This window comes from Ochotona curzoniae, unplaced genomic scaffold, assembly GCF_017591425.1.
Source record: "Ochotona curzoniae isolate NIBS_2020 unplaced genomic scaffold, NIBS_Ocur_1.0 contig_1274, whole genome shotgun sequence".
In the NCBI taxonomy this organism is placed as follows: Eukaryota; Metazoa; Chordata; class Mammalia; order Lagomorpha; family Ochotonidae; genus Ochotona; species Ochotona curzoniae.
Window position 1 is genome coordinate 866,748 of NW_024465023.1, and position 25,688 is coordinate 892,435.

The 25,688-nt window shown below is 43.1% G+C and overlaps 1 protein-coding gene and 1 long non-coding RNA gene across 5 annotated transcripts in view; one reads left to right on the forward strand and one right to left on the reverse strand.

The window, feature by feature from the left end:
* AP1S2 (adaptor related protein complex 1 subunit sigma 2) overlaps positions 1-11,143 on the reverse strand; it is a 28,501-nt gene extending 17,358 nt beyond the window's left edge. For 3 of the 4 annotated variants that reach the window (XM_040997533.1, XM_040997524.1, XM_040997542.1), the window contains exons 1-3: positions 10,957-11,073; positions 8,781-8,959; positions 664-772 (exon numbers count right to left, since the gene is read on the reverse strand). In XM_040997533.1, coding sequence (XP_040853467.1) covers positions 664-772; positions 8,781-8,959 — 288 coding nt within the window. In that variant the 5' untranslated portion in view covers positions 10,957-11,073. Of the gene's footprint in view, positions 1-663; positions 773-8,780; positions 8,960-10,956 lie in introns of all 4 variants that reach the window. The other variant, XM_040997515.1, reaches the window with a different exon arrangement.
* A 288-nt stretch (positions 11,144-11,431) lies between these two features.
* Positions 11,432-25,688, forward strand: part of LOC121167858 — a 173,195-nt gene continuing 158,938 nt past the window's right edge. The window contains exon 1 of the long non-coding RNA XR_005885654.1: positions 11,432-11,937. This is a non-coding gene — a long non-coding RNA (uncharacterized LOC121167858). The remainder of the gene's footprint in view (positions 11,938-25,688) is intronic.

Here is a 25,688-nt window from a genome sequence, read left to right on the forward strand (position 1 = left end):
TTTTCTGTGTAATGTGAGCTCAACTGTTAACCAAATCTAACTTCTACATTGAGTACTTTCTGAATTGTAATGTTTGTACTTGAATTCCTTTCTATTTCACTATTTTGAACTTCATTCTTCTCATTTTAATAAAACAAGGTCTACAGGACAATTCTAGAAGTTTCCAACTAGCTCCACTGACAAGAAATAGCATCATTCTGGATTTCTTCCACATTTAGAATGCCCAAGGCAGCCAAATAAACCTGTTTTTAAAAGGTGTTAAAAAGGAATAAAACAAAAACAAAAGACCATGGCATTTGGGGCCAGTGTGCTGATGTAGCATGCTAATCCTCTACCTATGGTGCTGGCATTCCAAAGGAGCACTGGTTCATGTCCCAGCTGTTCTACTTCAGATCCAGCTCCCTACTTCTGTCCTGGGAAAGCAGCAAAAGATGGCCCAAGTGCTTAGGTCCCTGCGCCGAAGTGGGAGACCTGCAAGAGGCTCCTGGCTCCCAGCCTGAGATCAGCCCAGCTCTGACTGTTGCAGCCATTTAGGAGACAGTAGATGGAAGATCTTTCTCTGTGTGTCTTTCCTTCTCTCTGTAACTTTACTTTTCAAATAAAACTAAATAAATCTTAAAAAAAAGAGATGACATTCCATTTTTTGAAATAAAATGTACTCACGCTGCCAAAATACTTGTCAAGTAACTCCACATAGCGATGAATTATTTCCAGGGTAATGAGCTCATTGTCCTGGTCCTCAATGGCACAGCAGAAATACAGACTTGCGTACCTGAAGCAAACAAACAATGTGCAAATGTCTGGGATCATGTTTTCTAGATATAGCTTTGAAGCCTATCATGCCAGACCCCATGCTATAAGCACGCTTGGATACTCTATACTTCTCCTAGACTGCAAGTGCAGTCAATGCATAAACACGCTGAAAGGCATTTGCAAGCAAAAGAGCACGATACTACTCCTTTGCACTGCTTAGAAATGGTAAAGGATTTCCTTCTTCCTGTTACACAGCTCCCTTCTATGAACATTGGAAAACACAGCAAACTCAGAGTTTCCTTAAATTTATCAATTAAAAGAGAATGTATTGTGTGACTAATTAAAAGTGTAAGTAAATCTGCTAATGACTTACTAAAGATATTATTAACAAGAGGTTCATGTTTTGAAACATTTTATTGAAGTGTAACATATACAGAGAGAAAATCTTAAGACAAAAGGTCAATTCATCTCCTTTTTCAAAACAGCGGCTTTATTTTCATTTGAAAGGATCAATTACAGAGGAGAGACAGAGAATCTCCATCGACTGGTTCACTCCCCAAGTGGTCCCAACAGCCAGAGCTGAACTGAACCAATTTGAAGCCAGGAGCTTTCCAGGTCTCCCACACAGGTGCAGAGTCTCAAGGCTTTGGGCTGTCTTTACTGCTTTCCCAGACCTCAGGCAGGGAGCTGGAAGGGAAGTGGAGCAGCTGGGACATGAACTGGCATCCATATGGGATCCCAGCACATGCAAAGTGAGAACAGGCTATCATGCCAGCCCCAAGAATTGTTTCTAATAAGGTTTTTAGGATTGTGGAGTAACTCCTGCATCCCTCAAAGGAAAATAGCTCCAGGTTATCATAGAAGTCAGAGACAGAACAGAAAGTTCTTATCATTTGTGGGAAACTGCAATCTAGCCTCAAATGTTTTAAGTCCTATGGTATTAAAGTGAAGTGTGGGCTATTCGCCTAAATAGGATGTTATTTCTAACAGAAGGAAGAAAGTAGGAGACTCCTATCATCCTATTTATTAGGATTCTAGTACATGAGAAGCCAAACTTGTTAATGAGCAAACTTGTGACATAGCAAGTCCTTTGGGAAAGACTATTTTTCAATGGGTTAAGAACAGATAAGATTTTTGAAAAGAACAAAAAATAAAAACCCAAGACATTCTTAGTCTCAATCGAAATTGTTCATTTTCACTGTGGAACACTTAGATGATTTTTTAAAAAACATAGCATAATTACTGATCACAGCATTAATGCAAAAATAATACCCAGGAAAACATATACAACCTGAATTTTAGCATTAAATTCCTATTCAATGGTATTAAAATAACTACTAACACTACTAATTTCAATCTTAGAAAAAAACAGATTTTTATTTGATTCTTCGACAGCAAATACTATCATCCTTAATGATAAATTAAAAAGCAAAAAACCAAAACTCAGCCAGGCCCAAGAAGAGAGGGCCTGCGAACGGCGCAGGACCGGGGCGGCTCTCAACGTGAGCTCCAGACCTCTCCCTGGCACACCGTCTGTTTTTGCATATCCGTTCCACCTGACTTCCATATTCTCTAATTATTATTTTTTTTTTTTTAATTTATTTTATTTTTATTGGAAAGGTGGATATACAGAGAGGAGAGACAGAGAGGAAGATCTTCCGTCTGATGATTCACTCCCCAAGTGAGCGCAACGGGCTGATGCTATGCCGATCCGAAGCCAGGAGCCTCTTCCGGGTCTCCCACGCGGGTGCAGGGTCCCAAAGCTTTGGGCCATCCTCGACTGCTTTCCCGGGCCACAGGCAGGGAGCTGGAAGGGAAGTGGGGCTGCTGGGATTAGAACCAGCGCCCATATGGGATCCCGGGCGTGCAAGGCGAGGACCTTAACCACTGCGCCATCGTGCCGGGCCCTCTAATTATTTAAAATGGAGAATCTTCTGCACTTTTATAAAGTTGGGATTTTAATGTGCTCATTAATCACTGGGAGAAGAATAGTTCCTGGAAGGCGTGCCAGAGCACTTGCCTCGCCTCCGACTTGAACGAGTGTGTCTTCTCTCACTTCACTATCTTGCTTTCAAATGTTTAGAAAGCAATGAGCTACAACTCTCCTTCCACTCTGCTTACCAATATATATGATTTTGAATTTGGAGAAATTAACACAAATTATACACACAATGCCTTCGATTATGAAAACTAAAAGATTAAAAATGATATTTTCAAAACCAAATATGAGGACTAGCCAGTACCAACCAAATACTAAGTTTGTTAAATGCTTTAAATGAAATTTTCAAAACTTCAATGCTACAGTTTAACAATTTAATATTTATACGGTCTCACTTATTATGCATAGTACTCCATGTTCATTTAAAAATAAATAAAGAAATATATCATAAAATGATAATAATAATAAAAGTTAAAAAAAAATTATTGGAACTGGCAAGGTGGAACAGCATGCTAGCCCTCCTCCTAGGGACCAGATCCCACATGAGGTCCAGTTTGTGTCTCAAGACACTCCAACTCTGATCTGCATATGGCCCAAGAAAGCAGCAAAAGTTGGCTCAAGTCCTTGGGCCCCTGCACCCATGTAAGAGACTAGGAAGAAGCTCCTGGCTCCAGGCTCTTGGCTTCGGATCAGCTCAGCTCAGCTCCAGCCATTATGCTCATCTGCACAGTATCCAGCAGATGGAATATCTTTGTCTCCCCTCTCTGTAAATCTGCCTTTCACATAATAATAAATCTTAAAACAAAACAAAGCAGTACTTAGGGTAGGCTTTTAGTATAGCAGTTATATTGTCACCCAACGTGAGAGTGCCGGTCTACTCTGCATGTGACCCAGCTTCTGGCTGATGCAGCCTGGGTGCCAGCATATCTGTGTCCTGCCACTCCCACGGGGGACCTGGATGAAGACCTGGCCTTGCTCTAGCCCAGTCTTAACCATCACAGGCATCAGGGGAGTGGACCAGTGGGTAGATGATCTCTGTCTCTTTGCCTTCCAAATAAAACAAAAAAAGCAAACAAACAAATAAAACGGTACTTTAAACATCAGTCAAAGGTTCTAACTTGTACAAATCATTTGAAAGCTTTAATTAGTTTTATATTTTTCAGTTTCTAGTGAAAAGGCAGATTTACAGAAAACAAAGACAGAAAGATCTTCCAGGTGCTGGTTCATTGCCCAAACGGCCACAACAGTTGGAGCTGGACAGATCTGAAACAGAAGCCAGAAGCCAGAAGCCTCCTCCGAGTCTCTTATGTGAGTTCAGGGTCTCAAGGCTTGGGTCATCCTCTATTACTTTCTCAGGCCATTAGCAGGGAGCTGGATCTGAGTGGAGTAGCTGGGCCACGAACCAGTGCCCATTTGGTATCTTGGTGCCATAGGAAGAGGCTTAGTGTACTATGCCATGGTGTCGGTCCTGGGGGCATTAATGTAAAAACCATGAGGAACCATGTGTCTAAGTAGCAATGAGTAACATTAAACAAAACCCAAACAACCTCAATGCTATCCAAATATTTACTTTAGCTCAAAATGCAACAGTCATCAAATTAGACTATTTTCTTATAGGTGAACAGAGAGTTGTCCTGATGATGGAAGGAAGCGCTCCAAGTGACACACTAAATGTTAGCTAAGGCTTCTGCATGGTTTTTTATTTTACTCCTCCAAACAACTCTGACAGATAGCATTTTCCCCCTGTTTATAGGAGAGCCAGGCTTGAGTTACCTGCCTAGCAAAAGCAATTAGTTTCACAGCCTAAGTTTTAAATAAAAGACCATAGCCAGCAACTGTATTAAAAAATTAAATTGTGATGAAAGCAGTATTTTAAGAGTTTTGAGGGGCCCAGCGTGGTGGCCTAGTGGCTAAAGTCCTTGCCTTGAAAGCGCCGAGATCCCATATGGGCGCTGGTTCTAATCCCGGCAGCTCCACTTCCCATCCAGCTCTCTGCTTGTGCCCTGGGAAAGAAGTCGAGAACAGCCTAAAGCCTTGGGACCCTGCACACGTGTGGGAGACCCAGAGAAGGTTCCTGGCTCCTGGCTTCGGATCGGCGCAGCACCAGCCATTGTGGTCACTTGGGGAGTGAATCATCAGACAGAAGATCTTCCTCTCTCTCTCTTTCCTCCTTTCTGTATATCTGACTTAGCAATAAAAACAAATGAATCTTTTAAAAATATAATTTAAAAAAAAAGGTTACCAAGAGAACCTGGGGTTATGCACCCTATTTTTAAGACTAAATGTTTTTTTAAAATTGGAGAATGAAAAAAAAAATGAAAAAAAATAAAAAAAAAATAAAAAATAAAAAAAAATAAAAAAAAAATAAAATTGGAGAATGGACTCATTTTGTTCTTATAGTACATATTTGTAAGTCTAAACTGAAATAAAATTAATAATAGACTAGTAAGAAGAAAGGTACGTTTGGTTATTTTTAGTGCAGTGGATTAAGCCTGACTCTAATTACCGGCAGGCAGAGAGAAGCTGGAAGTGTCTATTCTTATATTGCAAACATGTGACTCTCTGCAGTCAGCTAAATATCAGCTGACGTGGGTAAATGTTGCTAAACTGTTCTCTTTGACAAATCCTAAGCTAGTAATGTTCAAATACATGTATTCATGCATTCATTTTAAGACTTTAATCCAGTGTCTGTTACATAAAATACAGCCCAAAATAGGAATTTAAAAAGTCATACAAGGTTCTATCCTTAACCAATCTTCCAGAACATGTTATTTCAGACAGCATGAACCAGTGGGAAAGCAACTTGTTCAAAGTCACAGCATTAGCTAATGTCGCAAGTGGAACCGAGCTTTAGTCTTCCCAGCTCTATCAAGCATGTCCCCACCTCTCCCCCCCAAGAGGGGGAATCTGTGTGCTAAATATTTAGGATGAAGATGACGAAAGAGATGACGAAAACATTTGCTGATGTGCTCTCTCCGAATTTCTCAAGAGCTAAGCACGAACACCCACTCCTCAAAGTTCTCTTCCAGCTAGTAAAGGAAAAAGAAATCAATCACAAACCCCCCAAATCTACTTGAGACTGTGGACGCAGCCTGGGGCTGTGCCGCTGCAGCCCCTGCCCCAGCTCTGCTTCCAGATTTCGGCTAATGGACAGCCGGCAGGCAGCGAGGGAGGCGTCAGGTGGCCGTGCACCGCCGGCCCACGGCAGAGCCAGCTGAAGCTCCTGGCTCCTGGCTTGGATCTGCCCAGCCCTGGCTGTTGTGGTTCATTCATGTAATGAACCAATAAACGGGACATCTCTCTCTCTTGCCTTGTCTTTTAAGCAATTTAAATAAATAAAATGTTAAAAAAAATTCCTTTAAATGCTACAATACATGAATATTTTCAGTATAAGACGAGAAGTATAGAAAAACAAACAAAAAATTCCACCTTTGTACATCAATGTATTTCACTAAAGCTGTTACATGTTTATGCTACCTTCACTGGAAGGCACTTTGATGTATGTATTAAGCTACTCCTTTATAGATGTTAAAAGAAACTGTGGGGGGAGCGCGGAGGAGGTCCCATAGCATAGCAGACTAAGCTTCTGCTTGCAGTGCTGGCATCCCATATGGGTGCCAGTTCATATCCCAGCTGTTCCACTTCTCATTCAGCTCCCCGCTTGTGGCCTGGGAAAGCACTGGAGCACGGCTCAAAGCCTCTGGACCCTGCACTAACATGGGAGACCCGCAGGAAAATCGTGGCCTCGGAGCAGCTCAGCTCTGGCTGAGTGAAGCAGTGGATGCAAGGTCTCTTTTTCTCTGTCAAATAAAGAGGAGAGGAGAGGAGAGCAGAGGAGAGGAGAGGAGAGGAGAGGAGAGGGGAGAGAAGGGGAGGGAAGGGGAGAGAGAAGAGAGAGAAGAGAGAGAGAGAGAGAGGGAGGGAGGGAACAGTGGCAGAGCGATACGGGCCAGGCTGGGCGGTGTGTTCAGGAACATCAAGTAATGCTCTCCTTTCTTCCCATTAACAGCTCATTCTTAGGACGGAATCACTTGCTGGTATTTTCCTTCTCCACACGGGGGACTCCTTTCCCTACCTAGAAATAAGTTTACGCTTCTCCAACCTTTTTATTTTTCAAACCTTCTCCCCTACTGCTCCGTGTATGGACGGTGACTGCCTCTTCTGCCCAGCACAGCAAAGCTTCCCAAAGCAGTCCACAGACACTATTCAAATTTCTGATTTCACACTTTGTAATGGGTTACACAGAGTTTTATTATCTCCGAGAAAATGTGGCGAAGGTATGAAACGCTCATTGTAAAATCTACTGAGTTCTTTCTTGGCTTACACTGAGTGAATTAACCCTTGAAAGTCTCTGCTTCCCCTGACGTTACTGACTAGAACTTAGGCTCTCTGGGTCTCATTCCACTGTGGGGGTCCTTCCTTAATCTCTCGTAGAATGCTGGTGCTCTCCATGCCCACCAAATCCCATCAGAAAACAAAAGCCACACAGATATCCCAAAGTCAGCGTGTTCCCCAAAGCCTGCATTGTCTATCAACCTGTTAGCCAAACCAGGAGTACGGAAATCACCACTCTTCCCTTCCCTTTCCTTTCTGCTTCTAGCAGTGAGCACATCTTCCAAAACACACCTGTTCAACAGCTCTCCTGTCCGCTGCGCAGGCCCTCTGTAACGTGTCATCCCTACTGGAGCCGCAGGGGTTGGTCTCATCCCACTTGTCCCCCATTAACCATCCTGTTTCTACCTTTAAGAAAAAGCAAGTCTTTTTTGACCACTGCTGGATGCTTCAGCTCTGGGTTGTAGTCCATCTCTAATATGCATATTATCTTGACAAGTCATTTCTCTCAAACTATCATTGTTCATAAAACTGAGGGTTCATCAACAAAAATGGTTTTCAAATTCAGAATCCGTCTCCTGTTCAAAGCATAGAAGGACTCTCACTCCTGATGCCACACCAGTACCTGCACTGGCACTTGTTTTTTTCAAAGCATTTGATGAATTATTCTAAAGACATCCTCCAGCTCTCAAATGCTAGGACGTTTCCATGATTTTTCCAACAAGTACTAAACAAGGTCCTAGATACAAAATCACCCAGAAGTGGCTAAATCCCTTCTATAATAAAAGGGGAGTCTCCAGCAGTTAAGAAACGCTTTCTGCCTCCAAAATTCCCTTTTCTCTGCCTCTGCGTGGCCACACCTCCTGAACAAACAAGCCCATCCTCTGGAGTGCAATACAGGAGAGCTGAGAAGAGCAGACCTCCTTGGCCATTTTGCATCTCCAACGGTTAGCTACCTGCGCGCTCAAATACACGGGAACTGTTTATATGCAGAAATGCTCTTACCTTTAACTCAGTAAATTATTATAAAGGGTACATAAATAGGGAAGAAACAAAAGTGTTCCTTCAAGAATGTTTGGTAGAAAGAGAAGTTATATTTCATTTAGTCTGCTTTCAATAACCTTGACGTTTCTTTTAAGGTGTCAAAGAGTTTCATAAAGATACACGAAAGGCAATCTATGAGTCATTCCACAACACACAAGTTAAAAAAAATCTCTTTGCAAAACGATCTGTCATACCTACTCACATCACCACCACAGCAACAAGTGCACTTGGAACAGCCGCTACTTAAAAGCAGATGGCTTCTCTGCAAAGTCTGTACACGTCTGTATGATTGAAGAGGTGCCCGGGAGGTTCTCAAAGTCAGACAAAAGGCATGTCAAACATCAGTTATTCCTCTACGGAGTTGCAGGGAAAGGGCGTAGCGAGCTGCTAGATAGCCCTGCTTTTCTAAAGTCAGAGATAGCTACAATCCTGACCCTACTCACCCCTGCAATGAAGCGAACTGAGTTTTTCCAAAGATGATAAATCATGAACAATCATTTCTCTCCACACAATCCGTTTGAACATGATTTCCGCACTTTTATCATGTTCGCCTGGACATTCCATCTAAACAGCAGTTATTTTTAAAATGCTTTATTAAATCTTTATTAACCATTGTTTCTAAATGTCATCATGAAAAATCTGCCATTTCCATATAATAAATGACCTAACATTTGATCCTCTTATTTCATATTCTGATAGACAAGAACTATACCTTTTATAAACAATCTTCAGATCTCGCCACTCCAGAAAGCTGCACATTTTCGGCTTCCGTGCTAAGACGGTCTGAACAAGTTCCCTTGTGATCTTTTTCTTCTCCTTGTCTGACAGTGGCACATACCATTTCTGCAGTCGAAGTTTCCCCTGACGACTAAAAAGCAACATAAACTGCATCTGTTAAAACAAGCAAAGTCAAAATTATGTGAGGTACCTGCAGTCAACACAGTAAGATTCATATTTTAGCTTTTTCAGAAAAACTTAGGGAATGGGAATCTGATATTCGGCAGCCATCAATATTTTGATGTTGGATAAACCAGCAGGAAATTCCTTTAGAAAGGTCTCTTTCCTTTAAAAGTCTTTTAGTGAGCTCCCTTGCCACCTCATTGTGGTCCCATGTAAGTTTGGAGAGGAAGAACTGGGGGAAAAACGAAAACCAGGAATACTGGTAGTGAAATTTTTAAAGCAAAAGCTACCCCTTGTGATGTGGGGGCTAGTTGCTACCTGTGTCCGTACGTCACACACATCCTAGACGCGTGCAAACAGAACTGTAGACATCAATTAGTTTAGGTACATTTGCAATGAACAGGAAAGCCAGCATTTTGCAGCCCCAGGCTGTCCCAGTCCCAGGGTGATACTCTCTTCCATTTACGGTAGCACACTGTAAGAAAACTGGAAGAAGCTAAAATATTTGCCCAAAAAAGAGGATTCCACAAAAAGCTTTTCTTAATAAAACATCTAATGTCTTAGTTATCTCTTATGTCATTTTAAAGTACTGACATAGTTAGGAACCGATCTGATGTAGTGTTGTGAAAAACAAAGCTTTAAAGGATTAAAATAGGAGTTCTATATATTCAGGGTTATTGTATGAAAAACTACATTTCACACAATAAAAATAGCATTTACTGATGGAATGGATACCGAATTCTAGTGCATTTTAGATGTAAGTTGATTTGTATATCCTGATTTGGGATGTTTTGAGCCAAGCTTACTGTCCGTGGCCTGCTCGGCTGCAAGCAGGACTGCGCCAGGTCTTGCGCTTTCTCTTAACCACGGCAAGGAAGGTTGCACTCCGACTTCCTGTTCAACGCACCATCTCCAACACGGGGGGGGGGGGGGGATTTACACAACCAAGACAGAACAGACTGAGCCTCAAATGTCTATATGAAATTATGCGATACGACATCCTAGTAGTGCAAAATGGCATCAACAAGATATCTGGAAATTTCTGACAGGATCATTTCAACTTTATTAAACTTACAGCTGCTTAGTGTTTTTTTAACATGCTTCAGCGGCACAAAAGCCACAGACATCACTCAGAGATGTCCAAGTGCCTCTGTGTGAGTTGTGAAATCGGCTGCACAAGGGGCAGCAGGTGTGAAGCTGCCAGAGGGCATTTAAAGCAAATCCGTTAGCAGAAGTTGGAAAAGAATGAGGCTTGCTTTCCTAGGTCTCGGTGGCGGTCAGCAGGGGTGGGGGTTTGCTCGCCTAAGAGAGGATGGGCTTAAGGTTGTCTGTAGGAGGGTCCTGTGGCCGCCCTACCGCTTTGTAAGAGAACCACACAACGCATTCTCTGTAAATCAATTATGTAGTAATACGGGACGAAATTCGGTTGCAAGGTCCAAGTACCGTTTCTGTCTTACTAAACACGAACGCTTTGATTTTTGCGGCAAATCTCGGGGCCCCACAATTTGAGAAACGGGTGTTAAAAAACAATGGAGTCAGCCTCCGAGGCGGTTCGGGGGCAGCTTTCCTTGAGTGCCGCCGTCTGTGGGCTACCCTCCATCACTGACCCAGCCCGAGCGAGGTGACGGGCTAGGAGCCAAGCAGCGGAGCAGACAATGGCATCCGCCGCCGCGCAGGGGGGCGCCAAGAGTTCTCGCCTGCCGTGGGCCACGGCCGCCGGCCCCTCCCTAAAACGCCCCGCAAAACTTAGACGGTTCCCGAACCACAGGTGCCGCGGCGCCCCGGCGGAGCCCCGGACTGGACCCCGCACTGCCAGGCGCCGCGCCGCGGCGGGGAAGGGGCCGGCGTGGCAAGAAGTGAGTCCCGGGCGCGGCGCGCAGGTGGCGGGTCGGCGGGGCTCGGGTGGGGTCGTGGGAGCGCGCGCGGGGCGCGACCGGCCATCCCGCCCCTCAGCATCCCCCGCTCGCCCGCTCGCCCTCGGGACTTACGGCGGCCGCGGGCCGCGGGCGCGGCGGGGCTCGGCCGGAGGCGGCGACGGCGGCGGCGGGGAAGCCCCTGTCTTCGCGGCGAGCGGGAGACGCCGTGTTGCTGCGGGGAGGGGACCCAGTTGTCGGCTAGCCGGCTGAGGCGGCGAGGGGAGGGCGAGCCCGCAGACTCCGCCCCGGGGGCCGGCCGAGGGAGGAGCCGGGGCTGCGGCTGCCGGAGAGGCGGGCTGGCGGCGCGCGGGAAACGGCCCCGCGGCAGCAACGGCAACCGGAGGCCGCGCAGGAACCGCGAGCTCCCTGCAACGCGATTGGCCGTTTCTGCACGAGAGGAGTGGTGTGAAGCGGAAGTCGGGCCGCGGCACCCGGAAGCGGCTTCGGCCGCAGCCAACGCGCCTGCGTGCTCTGCCTGGCGCCTGCGGGACGCGAGCGGGTGGCTAGCCCAGCGGTTTGAAGGGACCGGAGGACGTGGTGCCGCGGCGACCTTAGGCGACCCCGTGGTGCGGGGCAGAGCAGTTCCGGAACGCCAAGAGCCAACTTCGGGCTCCCATGACTCTGCGTGCCCCAGGAGGATGGGCTGGGGAGGTGTGACGGCCTGTGATGCTGGTGGGAGGAGAAAGGCAGTGCCGCAAGCGTGGGGGAAACAAGTCAGCTCTTTGGAGCCCTTGCGGGCGGCCGCAGGGCCGTGTGCCAGGTAGACCGCCCTTCCCTGCCGTCGCACCGTGACAGCCCTAAGCCAAGGCGCTTTTGTCACGAGCGTCGCATCCTGGTCTCGTGCTTGCACCCTGGTCTCAGGGCTGCGGACTGGATGACTTACTGCCCGTCCTCGGTGAAAAGCCGAGACAGCGCCTCGCCTTGGACATCCCGCTGTCTTCCCGCGGGATCGGCCCCAGCAGCCGCCTGGCTGTAGCCTTGCCTACGACTTGCTCTGCTTGACATGCCCTTCCTCTCAAATGTCACATCTTTGAAGCCTCACCCTAGAATCTTGTAAGAACCAATACCTTCTTTCACCCACATGTCCATTCGCCTCTGTGTAGCACATCTTGAATTTGTTCATTTTGCATTCCAGTTTAGTTCACTGCTGGTGTAGAACACGACTGTAAAGTCTGAAACGAGATGTGATGCTGAGCATGGTGCCGGCCATGGGACGAGTGTGCGTGCTTGGTGCTGGCGTGATGCAATGAGTGAATCAGCTAGTCCGAGTCATCTTTTATGGATAAGGAAAGGGGAGCCCCACGGGAGTTCGTGACCTTGCTTGAATAGCCACGGGTTTCCCTTGTGGAATGCTTTGCGTTACCCCAGTTAGCAGGTTCCTACAAAGGAACTTAGAAAATTGCTTCTGTTCGGCCATGCCCTTTCTGCAGAGGTTCCTGAACGTACTTGCCTTCCTTTTCTTTTTTTTTCTTTTAAAACGACCCAAAGTAAGAAATGCTCAACTTTCAGGATGCTGAATTCAAATGAATTTAAAGGAACCCTTTATTGCAGATGATGTTATGTAAGAGTGTGTGTGTGTGTGTGTAAGCGCACGCGTGTAGATTGTATGGGGGTGTGAGTTAAGATCAACATAAAACTAAAGTGGAAAATAGATTTTGCGCCATTGTAAAATGCCTTTATTTGGCAAAATTAAAAATGCATACTACCTTTCCATTTCAGTATTACTGTACCTCTTGGAAAATTTCCTGTTGCTACGTATGCTGAATGGACACTGGCATATTAAAACGGCTTGCCAGAAAGCACAGAGCTGCCTTCCTATGGTTCTTTAGGCCCCTCCCCAAATCTCTCCTGCTCGCTGCCCGAACATGCCCCATGGTGCTTGCTGAGTCCCATTTCTCCCTTGCTGCTTGAGACAGATGCCATTAAACCAGTTCAAAGCTAGCTCTAATCCCATGCAATGAAAAGTGGCCCCCTGAGGACAAATGCTGCCTTTCTATTTTCTGTACAAAGCCTCTGCATACTCCACCTTCCTGAGATACTGGTCTCCAAATTTAAACTCACTGCTTGTGCACCTGATGTTGGTGTAAATAGCTCTGAAAATGAGGGCCAAGGACTAGTTGATGACATATTGGCAGTTTCCTCTCTGTGTTCCTAGTTAAATAAAAAAAAAAGTGGGGGCAGGGAGAAGAAGGAATTATGGGAAAAATAATTAGCAGCTGAAAGCAGCTATTACATAATCTTGGTTGCCTATTAATTTAGCAGAAGGAATGGCTTATTAAATTCTAATAGCAACAGCACAACTGCAAACAACCTAGCAATTAACAGTGCAGGGCCCATTGTTTTGTTAATACGGTCTCTTCTTTTGGCAAGTGTATGAGAACAAAATTTACAGAAGCAGATGGTCTTTTTCAGTAGATTATAGATGGTTTATTCCCCAGTCTTAGTATTGAGTGTTAATTGTGTATTCGCTGTGGAAGACAAAGGAAACACGGTTGCCATCTTTGTTAGTAATTAAGTGCTTAACTTTGGTTCCTGCAGTTTCCAAATTGTAGGCTTTATTATAGGCATGTTTTTCTCACCTAGTATCTTTTCATCTGTCATGTCAATAGGGTATTTTTTTACTCCTTGGTTTTTCTTTTCTGGATGATCCTAACTTCTTGATGCTAAAAATAATACAAAAATTATGATAGAAAAAATAATAATACAGATTTCTATTTAAAAATCGGAAATAACATTTTATTCTTGTTTTTAAATGTTAAAAATGGCTTGTAGTGTCATTTATGCTAAACACGGAAGTGAAGGTGAAATTGGCCTTCTGCCTTGTAACAGTCATTCCAAAATGGCTAAAAGGCATCTTAGTCTCCTGCTGAAGGTGCGATGGCCACATGTTATTCTCTCTCTCAAATCACCATTCAGTGGAAAAGGGGAGAAAGTAAAGTCTAAAACGTGCCCACAAGCACAATGAGGAGGAGACATTGTCATGGGGATGTCAGTAAAGAGGTCGGGATACACTGTCAACTCATGATTTAGAAAAAAATGTAATATAAAGAATAAGGAGAAGCAAAAGTGAAGGGGAAGCAGAATCAATGTAAATCCTTGCATTTGTCTAACAGGAGGCATCTAGATAGCATCTAAAAGAATCAGAAGCTAACGAGGCTTAACGAGGCTTGTGGAGTTTAGGTAAAAGGGGCCCTGGGGTGCCAGCAGAGAGTCAGGGATGAGCAGAAGTTGCTTTGTTAGAGGATATTTAGGAGACTTCATCCTACAACATTCTCAGAGGGGACAGGATGACCACAAAGAAAAAGGGGGATATGGGCCCAGCACAGTGGCCTATCGGCTAAAGTCCTCACCTTGAACGTTTCCGGGATCCCATATGGGCGCCTGTTCTAATCCTGGCTGCTCCACTTTCCATCCAGCTCCCTGCTTGTGCCCTGGGAAAGCAGTGGAGGACGGCCCAATGCTTTGGGACCCTGCACCCCTGTGGGAGACCTGAAGGAAGTTTCTGGCTCCTGGCTTAGGCTTGGCGCCTCACCGTCCATTGTGGTCACTTTGGGAGCGAATCATCAGACGGAAGATCTTTCTCTATGTCTTTCCTCCTCTAGGTATATCTGACTTGCCAATAAAAATAAATAAAATTTAAAAAAAAATGGGTTAAACCTGAGAAACTGGGCTAATTTAGACTTGTTAGCATAGGATGCAGAAAAATGTTTTGCAAGCAGGAAGGGTTCCCCAATTCCTCATTTTCTATATCGTGGATACTCCTCTACCCCTAGCAAACTGCTTCTTGAGGTGGCATTTTCTTTAGGGAACTAGGCCTTCCCACTGTCCTGTGTTGTCTTCTGAGCAGCTTTGGCTTGAGGCTGATTACTTGGTGACATGCCAAGGAAAGAGGTCCTTTGAATTTGGGACCATTGGCAAACCCATTAGATACCAAATAGTCGATTCCAGAAGCAGTTGGAATCACCAGTTTCTTTCCAGGTACTGAATCTTGTGGGGAGATGTAATAAAAAGGCTACTATTTTAATTTACATTTTACTTGTATAATATTTAAAAATACAGTAATGAAACAAATTTTAAAAGCCATTCAATTAGTTGCTAGCTATGATGGACTGATGCCCAATAATGAAATTCAGCAGAATTGGTGTAGAAAATCACAATATGTCTACAAAAGATGTTGAGTTCATGAATTTGCATCCCCAAAGATAAAGTTCCAATGAGAAAATTAATCTAAAATAATGATCTTTTAACCAGATAATTTCAAAATAGATAAAGCTGTCTGCCAAACTCCTCAACAATAAGCTAAGAGAAATATGGAACACACGTTTCTCCTTAAGCCTATTTCTATAGCTTTGAATAAAATACAGGGAAATATGTATTTCTATTACTATTGGGTTGGGAAAGTGATGCACAGCCTGGGTCATTTGCTCTCCAAGCAAACAGTCTTGGCAAGTCTAGAGACATTGTGATAGTCCCAAATGGGAGAAGGTGATGCTGCTGGCGTCTACTGGTAGAGGCTGGGGCTGCTGCACTGCTGCTTACGGTTTACATGGCAGCTCCCATAGCCAAGAATTGTCCAGCAGCAAATGCCAGTAGTGTCAAGGTGGAAAACCCTGGGTTTGACACTGAAAAGGGTAACATATAATAGCAGATCTTTTATAGACATTTCAAGAAAAACAAGCACTAACTACATGTGAGTTGATTCTCTCACTTCTCTATCTCTCTGTCATTGTCTTTCACTAGTGGCAGACATTGTTCTTAATACTTGGCCGGAAAAAAATTCCTCAATTGCTGAAAAGGCAGGGCATACATAAAGCAGTGAGTATTTATGAATAATTGCTAGAATAAACTATCCAAATGCTATTTTTAAGTGAACTCAAAATATTAATGCAAACTGCTTAAGGACCCAAATCCATAAGATTTCATTTATCATAAATGTTTATCATATGTCTTGTCTGTGCTGGACACTCTGGAAGATAATGAGAGTAAAAAGATGAATAAGATTGCTTCCCTCCCAAACCTCTTAAATAGTTTCTCCTGGGCTTGGATTCCAAGTCTTGCAAGTGAAGCTTACATGGTCCAAGGAGCGCTCACTAATCAGATCAATGGGTACATTTGCCCTTAGGAAACCCCCAGATAAGCTTCTTTAGATTTGTGGTGACTGACATCTTTCAAAACTTTGCCCTCATAACTTCCCAAGGGCTCTTAACAATTATTTTCCTTTTGTGAATTTCCTACAGCACTTTTAATTCACAGCTTCACAGCCCTGTACGAGGTAGGCTCTCTATGTTTTAGGCAGTGGCTTCAAATAATGGTTTGACCTGGTCCTTCAAGTGAAATGCTTCAGCAGTAATCTAACTCAGCTCTAAATTGCTAGGTCAGTGGTTCCAGAATATTCCCATAGAAGGGAAGAAGTTGACAGGGAACTGCTAGACAGAATCAATATTCCTGAGTAAGATAGAGATGAGGACTACCTTGCATTAATCAACATCTGCTCTTTGTCTTCCTTGGCACACAGCTAGACCCCATTTTTCAGAATCCATGCAAGTGGGATTATGCCAATGGAGTGTGGGCAGGAGTAATATCAGGCATGAGCGGTAAAATGTTACAGGAAGGTCCCTTCTCCCTCACCAGACCCTAGGTTTGCCATCTCAATATTCACACGCAGGTATCCTGAGAAGTCCTGTTTTGTGGGGAACAGTGTAGCAACTCAGGTTCCTGCGTGACTGCAGAACTCACACACAACAGCACCACAACCATCATTACTCCTCACCCACTGTCCTTTGAGTGAGGAATAACTTTGTATTAAGCCACTAATTTTTTAGGTTTTATATGTTACAGCTGCTAGCATTATTGGCCATTTTATAAGCTGTTTTGTGCTTGGTTACAAAGAGAGCCATGGAGATGGGGAGAGAAGGTGAATTTTCAAGTGGACCATTCTTTATTCTAATCCTGCTTTGTGTGTTCCTTCATATGTCTTTTCCATTGAAATTTGAAGACCGTTGTCACACAGCCCAAGCCCAGAATTTAAAACCACTCATCTATCAAAGATGAAAAAAAAGAAAGAAAGAAGGAAAGAAAGAAAAGGACTGATTGGAGGCTGCTCTTGAAAATTCTCACACAAAGCCTTGCATTTACAACAGCAGGCGTGCAAGTGTGAGTACACACATACACTGTAAGACCGAAAGGGTAAAAGACACGTGTGTGGAAGTAGTTTCTACTTGGCATCAGTTTCTTAAATTACATGGGCATTTTTATTATAGGACTTGAATTTTTTCTTTAGAAACACTGCAGACATTTTGAATACAACAAATACAGAAGGTAATGTAATTGTGAAGGTCATTTCACTCAGAAACTTTATTTTACAACTGAAGAAATTAAGTGCTATAGAAGTTAGGCAATGGTTCAAGACCACGTTAACAGTTAGTGACAGGTGAAGGGCTAGGTCCTCTGTGTTCTGTCTCCAGTCAGTGTCCTTTCCACCTCAGCATACGGTCCATTGCCACACCACACTAGTCCATTGTCTTTAAGAAAAGAGCAAAGAGAAATCAACTGAGAAACTATTCTCATTCACCCTCAAAACATACACTCTTCATTTCGGCCTCCTCTTTCTTCTCTGCCTGGTATTAAAGTATGCATGGCTTTCAAAAATTGATGAAAGTGTGCATGGATTTCAAAATGTTTGCACCAAAATATACTTATCATTCAATTCCATTTTTCTACCGATTCTGTGATAAACTCATTTGTGTCTACTACCTAACCAAAACCCTTGCATTTTTTAGCATTGGGAAAACATCCATTTCTATATTTCATAACCTAATAAAATGCTTTACATAAAAGAAACACTCAAAAAAGTTAATTAAATTGAATGGGAATGTCAAAATAAGATTTAATAGGATTATTTTATTCTTGAATGTTATCAGATTTTCTGGAATATTCCTCTTCTTTCCATCCTCACTAACAAATTGGACTTTGTGTTTCAGCCCCTTACCTCCACTTGATCCCATTACAGTTCTATCTGCTCATGATCACATGGTGTTTTTCCTTCCTTTTAAAAAAGGTTTATTTTTATTTATTTGAAAAGCAGAATTACAGAGAGAGAGAGAGAGAGAGAGAGAGAGAGAGAGAGAGATCTTCCATCCATAAGTTTAATCTCCAAATGGCTGCAATGGCTAGTTTTGTGGCAGGCTGAATCTAAGAGCCAGGAGGATTAATCCAGGTCTCCCATGTGCAGGGGCCTAAGCATTTGGGCCGTCTTCCACTGCTTCCCCAGGCATATTAGCAGAGAGATCGATGGGAAGTGGAATAGCCAGGTCTCAAATTGGTGGTCATATGGGATGCTGGCATTGCAAGCAGTGGCTTAACCTACTATGCAAAAATGCTGGCCCCACCCACACATGATATTTTTCTAAAACATCAAGCTAATAGAGACTATACTTTAAGCTTCAACTTCTTCATTTATTTCATTCTCTCTGTACAGCTAAGTCTAAAAAGGCAATGAGTACTGGTGGTATAAAATAGGAATTTGAACATGAAACTTCCATCAGGTTCCTAAGGCTTAAAGGGGGTAGAGGTAGAATTGCCAGCCCCAATACAGTGGAATAAAGGTTTCAATTCAGGAGGTGCAGGGTGCTGTGGGAGCGGACAGGAGAGCACCTAACCCAGAGTTTCGGTGGTGACGAGGGATGTAGGGATCATAGGAAGTTTCCTGGAGGACACACTCTGTAGGCCAAGCTCAAACAAGAAATGGGAACTAGAAATGAGATTTCTGCACAGTTAAACTAGCAAATGCAATGGGGGCATGACCATCTTAGTGCCTTAGGGACCCAAATAGAATGTTGCTGTGGCCAAAAGTTAACTGGGTAAAGATGTTTGCAGACGAAGGGAGAAATAGATTGTGTAAGAACTTTGGAACAAAATTAAAAGCTTAGACTTTACATACGGATACTGTAGGGAGAGGGGGCATTGAAAGGTTTTAGTAGTGCTGTTACTGAATTTGAATTTTGGTGTTTCAGAAAGATCATTCTGGAAAGAAAGTGGTTAATTGTAGGCTATACTGTAGCTGGAGTTTAAATTCCTCTAACTGATACAAGTGTTTGAGCCTGTTGGGCGCACAAAACCTAGGCTGAGCTTCCAGGAAAACCTTGCAGACTAGCACTGGATTGCTGGAGTGTTGCTGTCTTGGCTGTTTCTGTAGGTCTACTAGCCCCAGGATTATCCTTTCTCTGTGGTGATCTGGGAACCAGAAAGTTTCTGTCAGCAAAGTGGATACCTTGTGTCTCTTTCCTTCTCACATATGTGACTTGGGACTGAGAGCTGGGCTCCTGTACAACTTCTGAACCCGAATACCTCCATAACCCTGCTTATGAGTAGAAATAGTAGGAGCAAGGCCCCTTATTAATGACATACCCTTTCTACCTTCCAGATCTTGCATGGGTACACCTGATTAGTAGAATAAGTATCACAACCAGAAGCCTAGCTAAGGAATATAATTTTTAGTTATCTGCAAAAAGCATGATGAGAAGGTTGTTACTGATACTGAACAAGTAGATCCATGATGTCTACTACAGAAGTCAAGACTGCTGGCTCAGAGAGCAACTGTGAGGCTGTTAAATAAGTCACAGGAAATAAAGAGAAGGAGTCAGTTGGAGAGATTTTAGGTGGTCGGATAGATTTAATGTGTTGGCAGGGTGAATGAGCATAAAGTCATGAATGACAATGTGGTGACTCCCCAACAGAGCAACCTAGAGAAGAGAGACTGGTGGTGAATTGATGAAGTCGTTTTTCAACTTCCAAAATCACGTATCTGTGGGGTTTCCAAATTCCCAGAGGGAACTGTTGATTCAGATCTGCAAGCTCAGGGTTGAAGTTGGAGCTGGAGCTAGTGATTTGTGAATTGTCAGCATGAAACTGGTTAGTAAAGCTGAGTTGGGATGAGATTGCTTTTAGGAATGTATAAATAATATTTTTCTGATTTTACTATGAAAATCAGAATTTTAAGGTGATTTTCATGACATTCCTGACATTGTGTCATTCTATGTGTCCTTCTATGATTAATGTTATGTTACTTGACTAGAGGAGATTTACAGATATAATTAAGATTACTCATCATTTGACCTTCAGGTGGATTACCCCAATGGGCCTAGCATAGTCATATTGAGCTCTTTAAAGTAATTTCTCCAATTAGTGGAAGACATCAAAGAGATTTCAAGCATAAGAGGACTTCAACCAGAGAAGTTTCTTCATGGCTGAGATGGACGGACATACAGCAGACCCTAGGATGTGAGGATGAAACCAGGGGGCTCAGGGATCTACAACCGCAAAAACGTCTGAAATTGGCTAGGAAAGGATCCTGAACTCCATAGAGGACCCAGCTGATACCTTGATTTCAGCTTTGTGAAACCTGACAAAGGACACGGATACCATGGGCTTGGGACTCTGTCCCACAGAAATTGAAAGATGATCCATGGATTTTGTTTCAAACTGCTAGATTTGTGTGAATTTGTTCCATGTTAATAGGTCCCATACCAAGGACACCACTCAGGAATGCCGCTGTACAGGGACATGCAACAAAATAGCCTTAAAATAAGACTGTGTTGAGTCCTGAAGTCAGGAAGGGAAGAGATCCTGATAAAGAGAAAGTTGTCAATGTACCAACTATTTTTAAAAGTTATTTTATTTGAAAGTCAAAGTGAAAGAGGAAGAGGCAAACACAGAGAGATAGAGGAGACAGAGATACACAAATGAGAAAGAGAAATTTTCACTTGCTGGTTTATTCCCCAAATGGCTGCCACAGCCAGGTCTTGGCCAGGCCAAAGTCAGGAGCCAGGAACTCCATGTGGATCTCCTAAGTGAGTGTCAGGGACCCAAGTACTTGGGGCAGTATCTGCTGCATCCTTGGCATATTAGTAGCAAGTTGGATAGGAAGTAGAATGAGATAGGACTGACATCAGTCCTATGATATGGGATGCCAGCACTACCAGAGGACACTGAGCCTGCTTCATCACAATGCCAGCCCTGCAAATGTACCAATTATTGCTGAAACTTAAAGAATGAGCAAAAAGGGCTCATCATTTTTTCTTTTAATTTGAATGATGTATAGGGATATCCACTGTGGCATGTGGAGGAAAAAGAGAAAGGGGAAGCTAAAACAGCTCTTTTTGGATGTTTAGATTTGAAAGAGGTTAAAAAAAAAAAAGGTGGCTGAGGCCCGATGCGGTGACCTAGCAGCTAAAGTCCTTGCCTTGGATTCCCAGGATCCCATATGGACACCAGTTCTAATCCCAGGAGCCTCGCTTCTCATCCAGCTCCCTGCTTGTGTCCAGGGAAAGCAGTGGAGACCTTGGAACCCTGCACCCACATAGGAGACCTGGAAGAAGCTCCTGGGTCCTGGCTTTGAATTGGCTCAGCTCTGGCCATTGCGGTCACTTGGAGAGTTAATCATTGGACAGAAGATCTTCCTCTATGCCTCCCCTCCTCTCTGTATATCTGACTTTGCAATAATAAATAAATAATTCTTTTTAAAAAGGTGGCCAGTGGATGGTACACATGGCATGAAGTTAGAGGTGCTCTAGTTGCCTAAGGAAGGAGGGACATTGTAATGGGAAGGAATTAGGGCTTGGGAGATGATGATGACACGGGGGAAAAATAAATACTCAACACTCTGATGACACTGAATGGTGAGGAATTGATGCAAGCTAGAACACAGGGAAAGATATGTTTAATATGAGTAGGAGGCCTCTTCTATTTTGTTCGGGACAATAAATTGTAGGAGGGAAAGAATAGATGTAGGTGAATATATATTTTTAGTAGAAAAAGAGCTGCTTGCCATTTGCTGTAGAGGAGCATATAAGATAATCTGTTGGGAGGATGAGTGTTTGGTATAACAGCTAAGGCACCACTGGGGGTGTCCATATTCTCATATTGGAGTGTCTGGGTTCAAGTTCAGGCTACTCTATTTCCCTCCTGCTAATCTGTATCCGTGTAGAGTGAACCAGCCAATGGGATCGATCTCTCTCTTGGTCTCTGCTTTTTAAATAATTTCCCATTTAAAAAAATGATTATCTGCTGAAAGTGAAGAGAGAGGGGTGGAGATGGGCTGAGAAGTATTGAGAAGGTTTCTACTAGAGACCTTGGAAATAGAGAGAAGCTTCCGGAGCAGTATGGAAGGCTAATTAAAGGCACAAAGAGTACAGATGTGATGATATCTGTGACCGGATGACTATACAACTGTATTGACTGGGGAGGAAAGGGGTTGAGATTTGCCTGACAATTGAGATGGAAGGATGAGATATTGAAGTGATGAGATTCAAGCCAGACAGCTGCATTTGCTCATAGAACAGAAAGAAAGTGTTGGGGTCCAGGAAACAAAGTGTGTGTGTGCTTTCTAACTCAGGTTATAATTAGAGCAACTAAGTACAACCTCTGGAAAATTGGGAAGTTGTTTTCTGAGACAGGTGAATGCACAGTTTCAGAACTAAACTAGTGTAGGTGGAGGAGTCAGATTGGATGAAATGGACTGAATGGAAAGGAAGTGAAGGTCACTTGAGAACAGAAGCCTATGGAAGACACTCATTGGGGCACTGAACAATGGGTCATCCACGTGAACCTCAAAGTCATTTGGGATGGTTAGCAGACCCTGATAGAAAAGGTGACCAGGATTTAGTTTCCAAACACTCCAAAGAAAGAGGGAGAGTGATAGTGTGATTTTTTAAAAGCAGTATTAGTAAGATATAATTCACAATACACCACTCCATTAGCTCATTTATAGTATACAGTGTAATGCCTTTTTTTTTTTTAGAAAGAATGAGATTTCTGATGGTAGATGCATTCAGTATTAGTATATATTTTTAAAGATTTATTTGTTTTTATTGCAAAGTCAGATATACAGAGAGGAGGACAGACAGAGAGGAAGATCTTCCATCCAGTGATTCACTCCCCAAGTAACCACAGCGGCTGGTGCTGCACTGATCTGAAGCCAGGAGCCCAGATCCTCTTCCAGGTCTCCCACGTGAGTGCAGGGTCCTGAGACTTTGGGCTGTCCTCGACTGCTTTCTCCCAGGCCACAAGCAGGAAGCTGGATGGGAAGTGGAACTGCTGGGATTAGAACAGGCGCCCATATGGGATCCAGGGCGTTCAAGTTGAGGACTTGAGCTGCTAGGCCACCGCGCCAGACCGACGTAATGTCTTTTACTATAATGGAGCTACGTACCATTAGCACAATCAATGTCAGAACATTTTCATTGCTCCAGAATGAAAGTCCATGCCCTTTGGCCGTTACCTCGAAGTCTTCATACTCCCATTCCCATTCTTTCTAACTATCAATCTGCTTCCTGTCTTTGGATTTGCCTGTTATGGCCATTCATATAAATGAAATCTAACAGTATGGGATCCTTTGTAATTGGCTTCTTTCACATCCACAATGTTTTCAAATTGTGTCCATTTCGTGGCATGTATCAGTATTTCATTACACAGCATGGCTTTAATGGAAAGAAAGTTAAAGGAGCTTAGGGGGTGGATTCAAGGCCAAACATTTTCCTTGGACACCAATTCAATATTCAGTGTTGAAATTGTACACATGCCTCTTTCTCTTGGGAATTCCTAAAATCCGTCCGTATTAAACGCACAGACTTGCCTCTTCCTTTCTCATTGCCAGCAGTAAATATCGCTGAATGCCTTGCTTGATTACAAAAACAGAGTCAGTCACTGTTGCTTCATCTGAACTATTTGCCTAAGAAACACATTCATCTTACAGAGGAGATAATGAGCACAACTGGCACTGCCCTAATAAGCTCTAAATTAGCCATACATCATATTGGACCAAATATAAAAATCAGCAAAAAATTTTTTCTACTTATTGATCATTAGTGTTAATGAGAACAGCAGCAAGTAGCTTTGTTCTTGTTCACTTAGAAAGTATAAAAACAAGGTAAGCAAGCAATTAGGAAGGTTAATTCGAGGATTTAGTTTTCATCTTGATAATGAAATAATTTATTTCCTAGCCTATCGACCTCGGAAGCCCTTGATGGCTTCATCTTCTCTCATCTCTGGCTAATTTTCAACCACGTTGGAAATCATGGAAATGGATGAGGTAATAAATTGGGATGAAGCAATAAAATGGAATGAAAGCATTTATCTCCAGGAAATGACAATTACAAACAAGTGTACACAATTTTTCTTGTCTGTATGGAAGGACTACACCGTTTTATAAATAATAGTGAACATCTTCGTTTGGTGGCTATAATAGAATACTACTAATTGGGTAGCTTAAACAAGCAATATTTGTTTCTTACAGTTTTGGAAGCTGGGAAGTTCAAAGCCAAGGAGCTGCTGTATCCACCCTGTGGTGAGGGCTCACTTCCCTGTTCGCAGTCAGCCGTCTTCTCATTGTATCTTCGCAAGGTAAAGGCTTAGTAAAGCTGGGGGAAGCAAGATTGCAAGTCTGTTCTTAAAAGCATCTCACCCTGAAGGCTGCATCATCAGAACTTGGTGACATGCCAAAGGTCCCAGCTCCGAGTAGTATCACATTGCGGATTAAGGTTTCAATGAACGAATTGTGAGGAGAAACATAAAGCCCCTAGCATGGAGAAGGTCGTTTAAGAGACCACATTTGCTGGTGAGTGGGATCGGAGCTATCTAAACAGCTCACATTATAAAGGTTACAGAAAAACAAGGGGAGGACATTGTAACGAGAGGCTTAAAGCCCAAGAACAGCACACACTTGTCTTGGTGTTGCCAGAAAGACTAGATAGCAAAGAGGCCTGCCGGAAGGCATTTGGGTTTGAAGGTTCGCTGTTGTGCTGGAATCCCTTTGGTTTGCCCAGTGTCTTTCTTTCACTTCTTTTTAAAAGTAGCGTTTTCATTCTTTGGGAACACTGTCTTCCTCTTTACTGCCATCATTCCTAGTCCAACGATGAGAGCTGAACGAATGTAAATGCTCAGACTTGGACAGATTGTGCTGATGGTACGAAACTCTTCAAAGGAGATCTGTAAAATATCTGCAGTTAGTTAGAAATGGAAATGTCTTGGTTTTCTAAAATTGAAGAAAAAAATAAATAATGCAAATGTTCAGTTGGCTTTCAATGTTAATATTAAATGGATATTGTGTGAACTTTCATAGGGACACGTTGATCCTTAATGACACAAGCATGAATTTACCAGACAGCATGACAAACAGGCTTGCTTTCTTTTTCCTGTATGTTTATTAGACTATTAGATCAAAGGCATCCCATGGGCACAGAATTTCTGTATTTCTGAAAGGTACGTTTCAAAGTCTTTCTAGCATCCTTCTGCAAAAGGTTGAGAAACTATAGATGCATGATAAGCTAATTTAGCAGTCTAACTGCTTTATCCTAAGAATGCTGATTAATGAATGAATGTTCCTTTGTTAAACCTGGCAGATATTGTCATAGGTTGGTATGAAATGGCTATTTTCCCAGCATACTGTTTTCCAACACGTCTTTAGTAACCCAGCTATAGGCTGAGAGGGGCTGGTTCTCAGTGGCTGAAGAGAGAGCAGCTGCGAAAGAGTGTAAAGAAATCATATGACAAGACAGGATGCAAACTGGCATTAATTTGGGGATAGTGTGTCAACTCCCTAGTACTCTAAAGGAGCATAAATGCATAAAAATATATGAATGGCTATGCCTGTTAATGTGTAATTTAAATAGAATAAGTCTTAGTGTTCATCCTTGGAACCAAAATTAAGGGTACAGGGAGAACTTGCTAAGTAGCAGCATGTAGAAACAAGAAGACTTGGGAATTTCATTAATAATCGAGACTATGATGGGGCATCAAAACAAATTAAA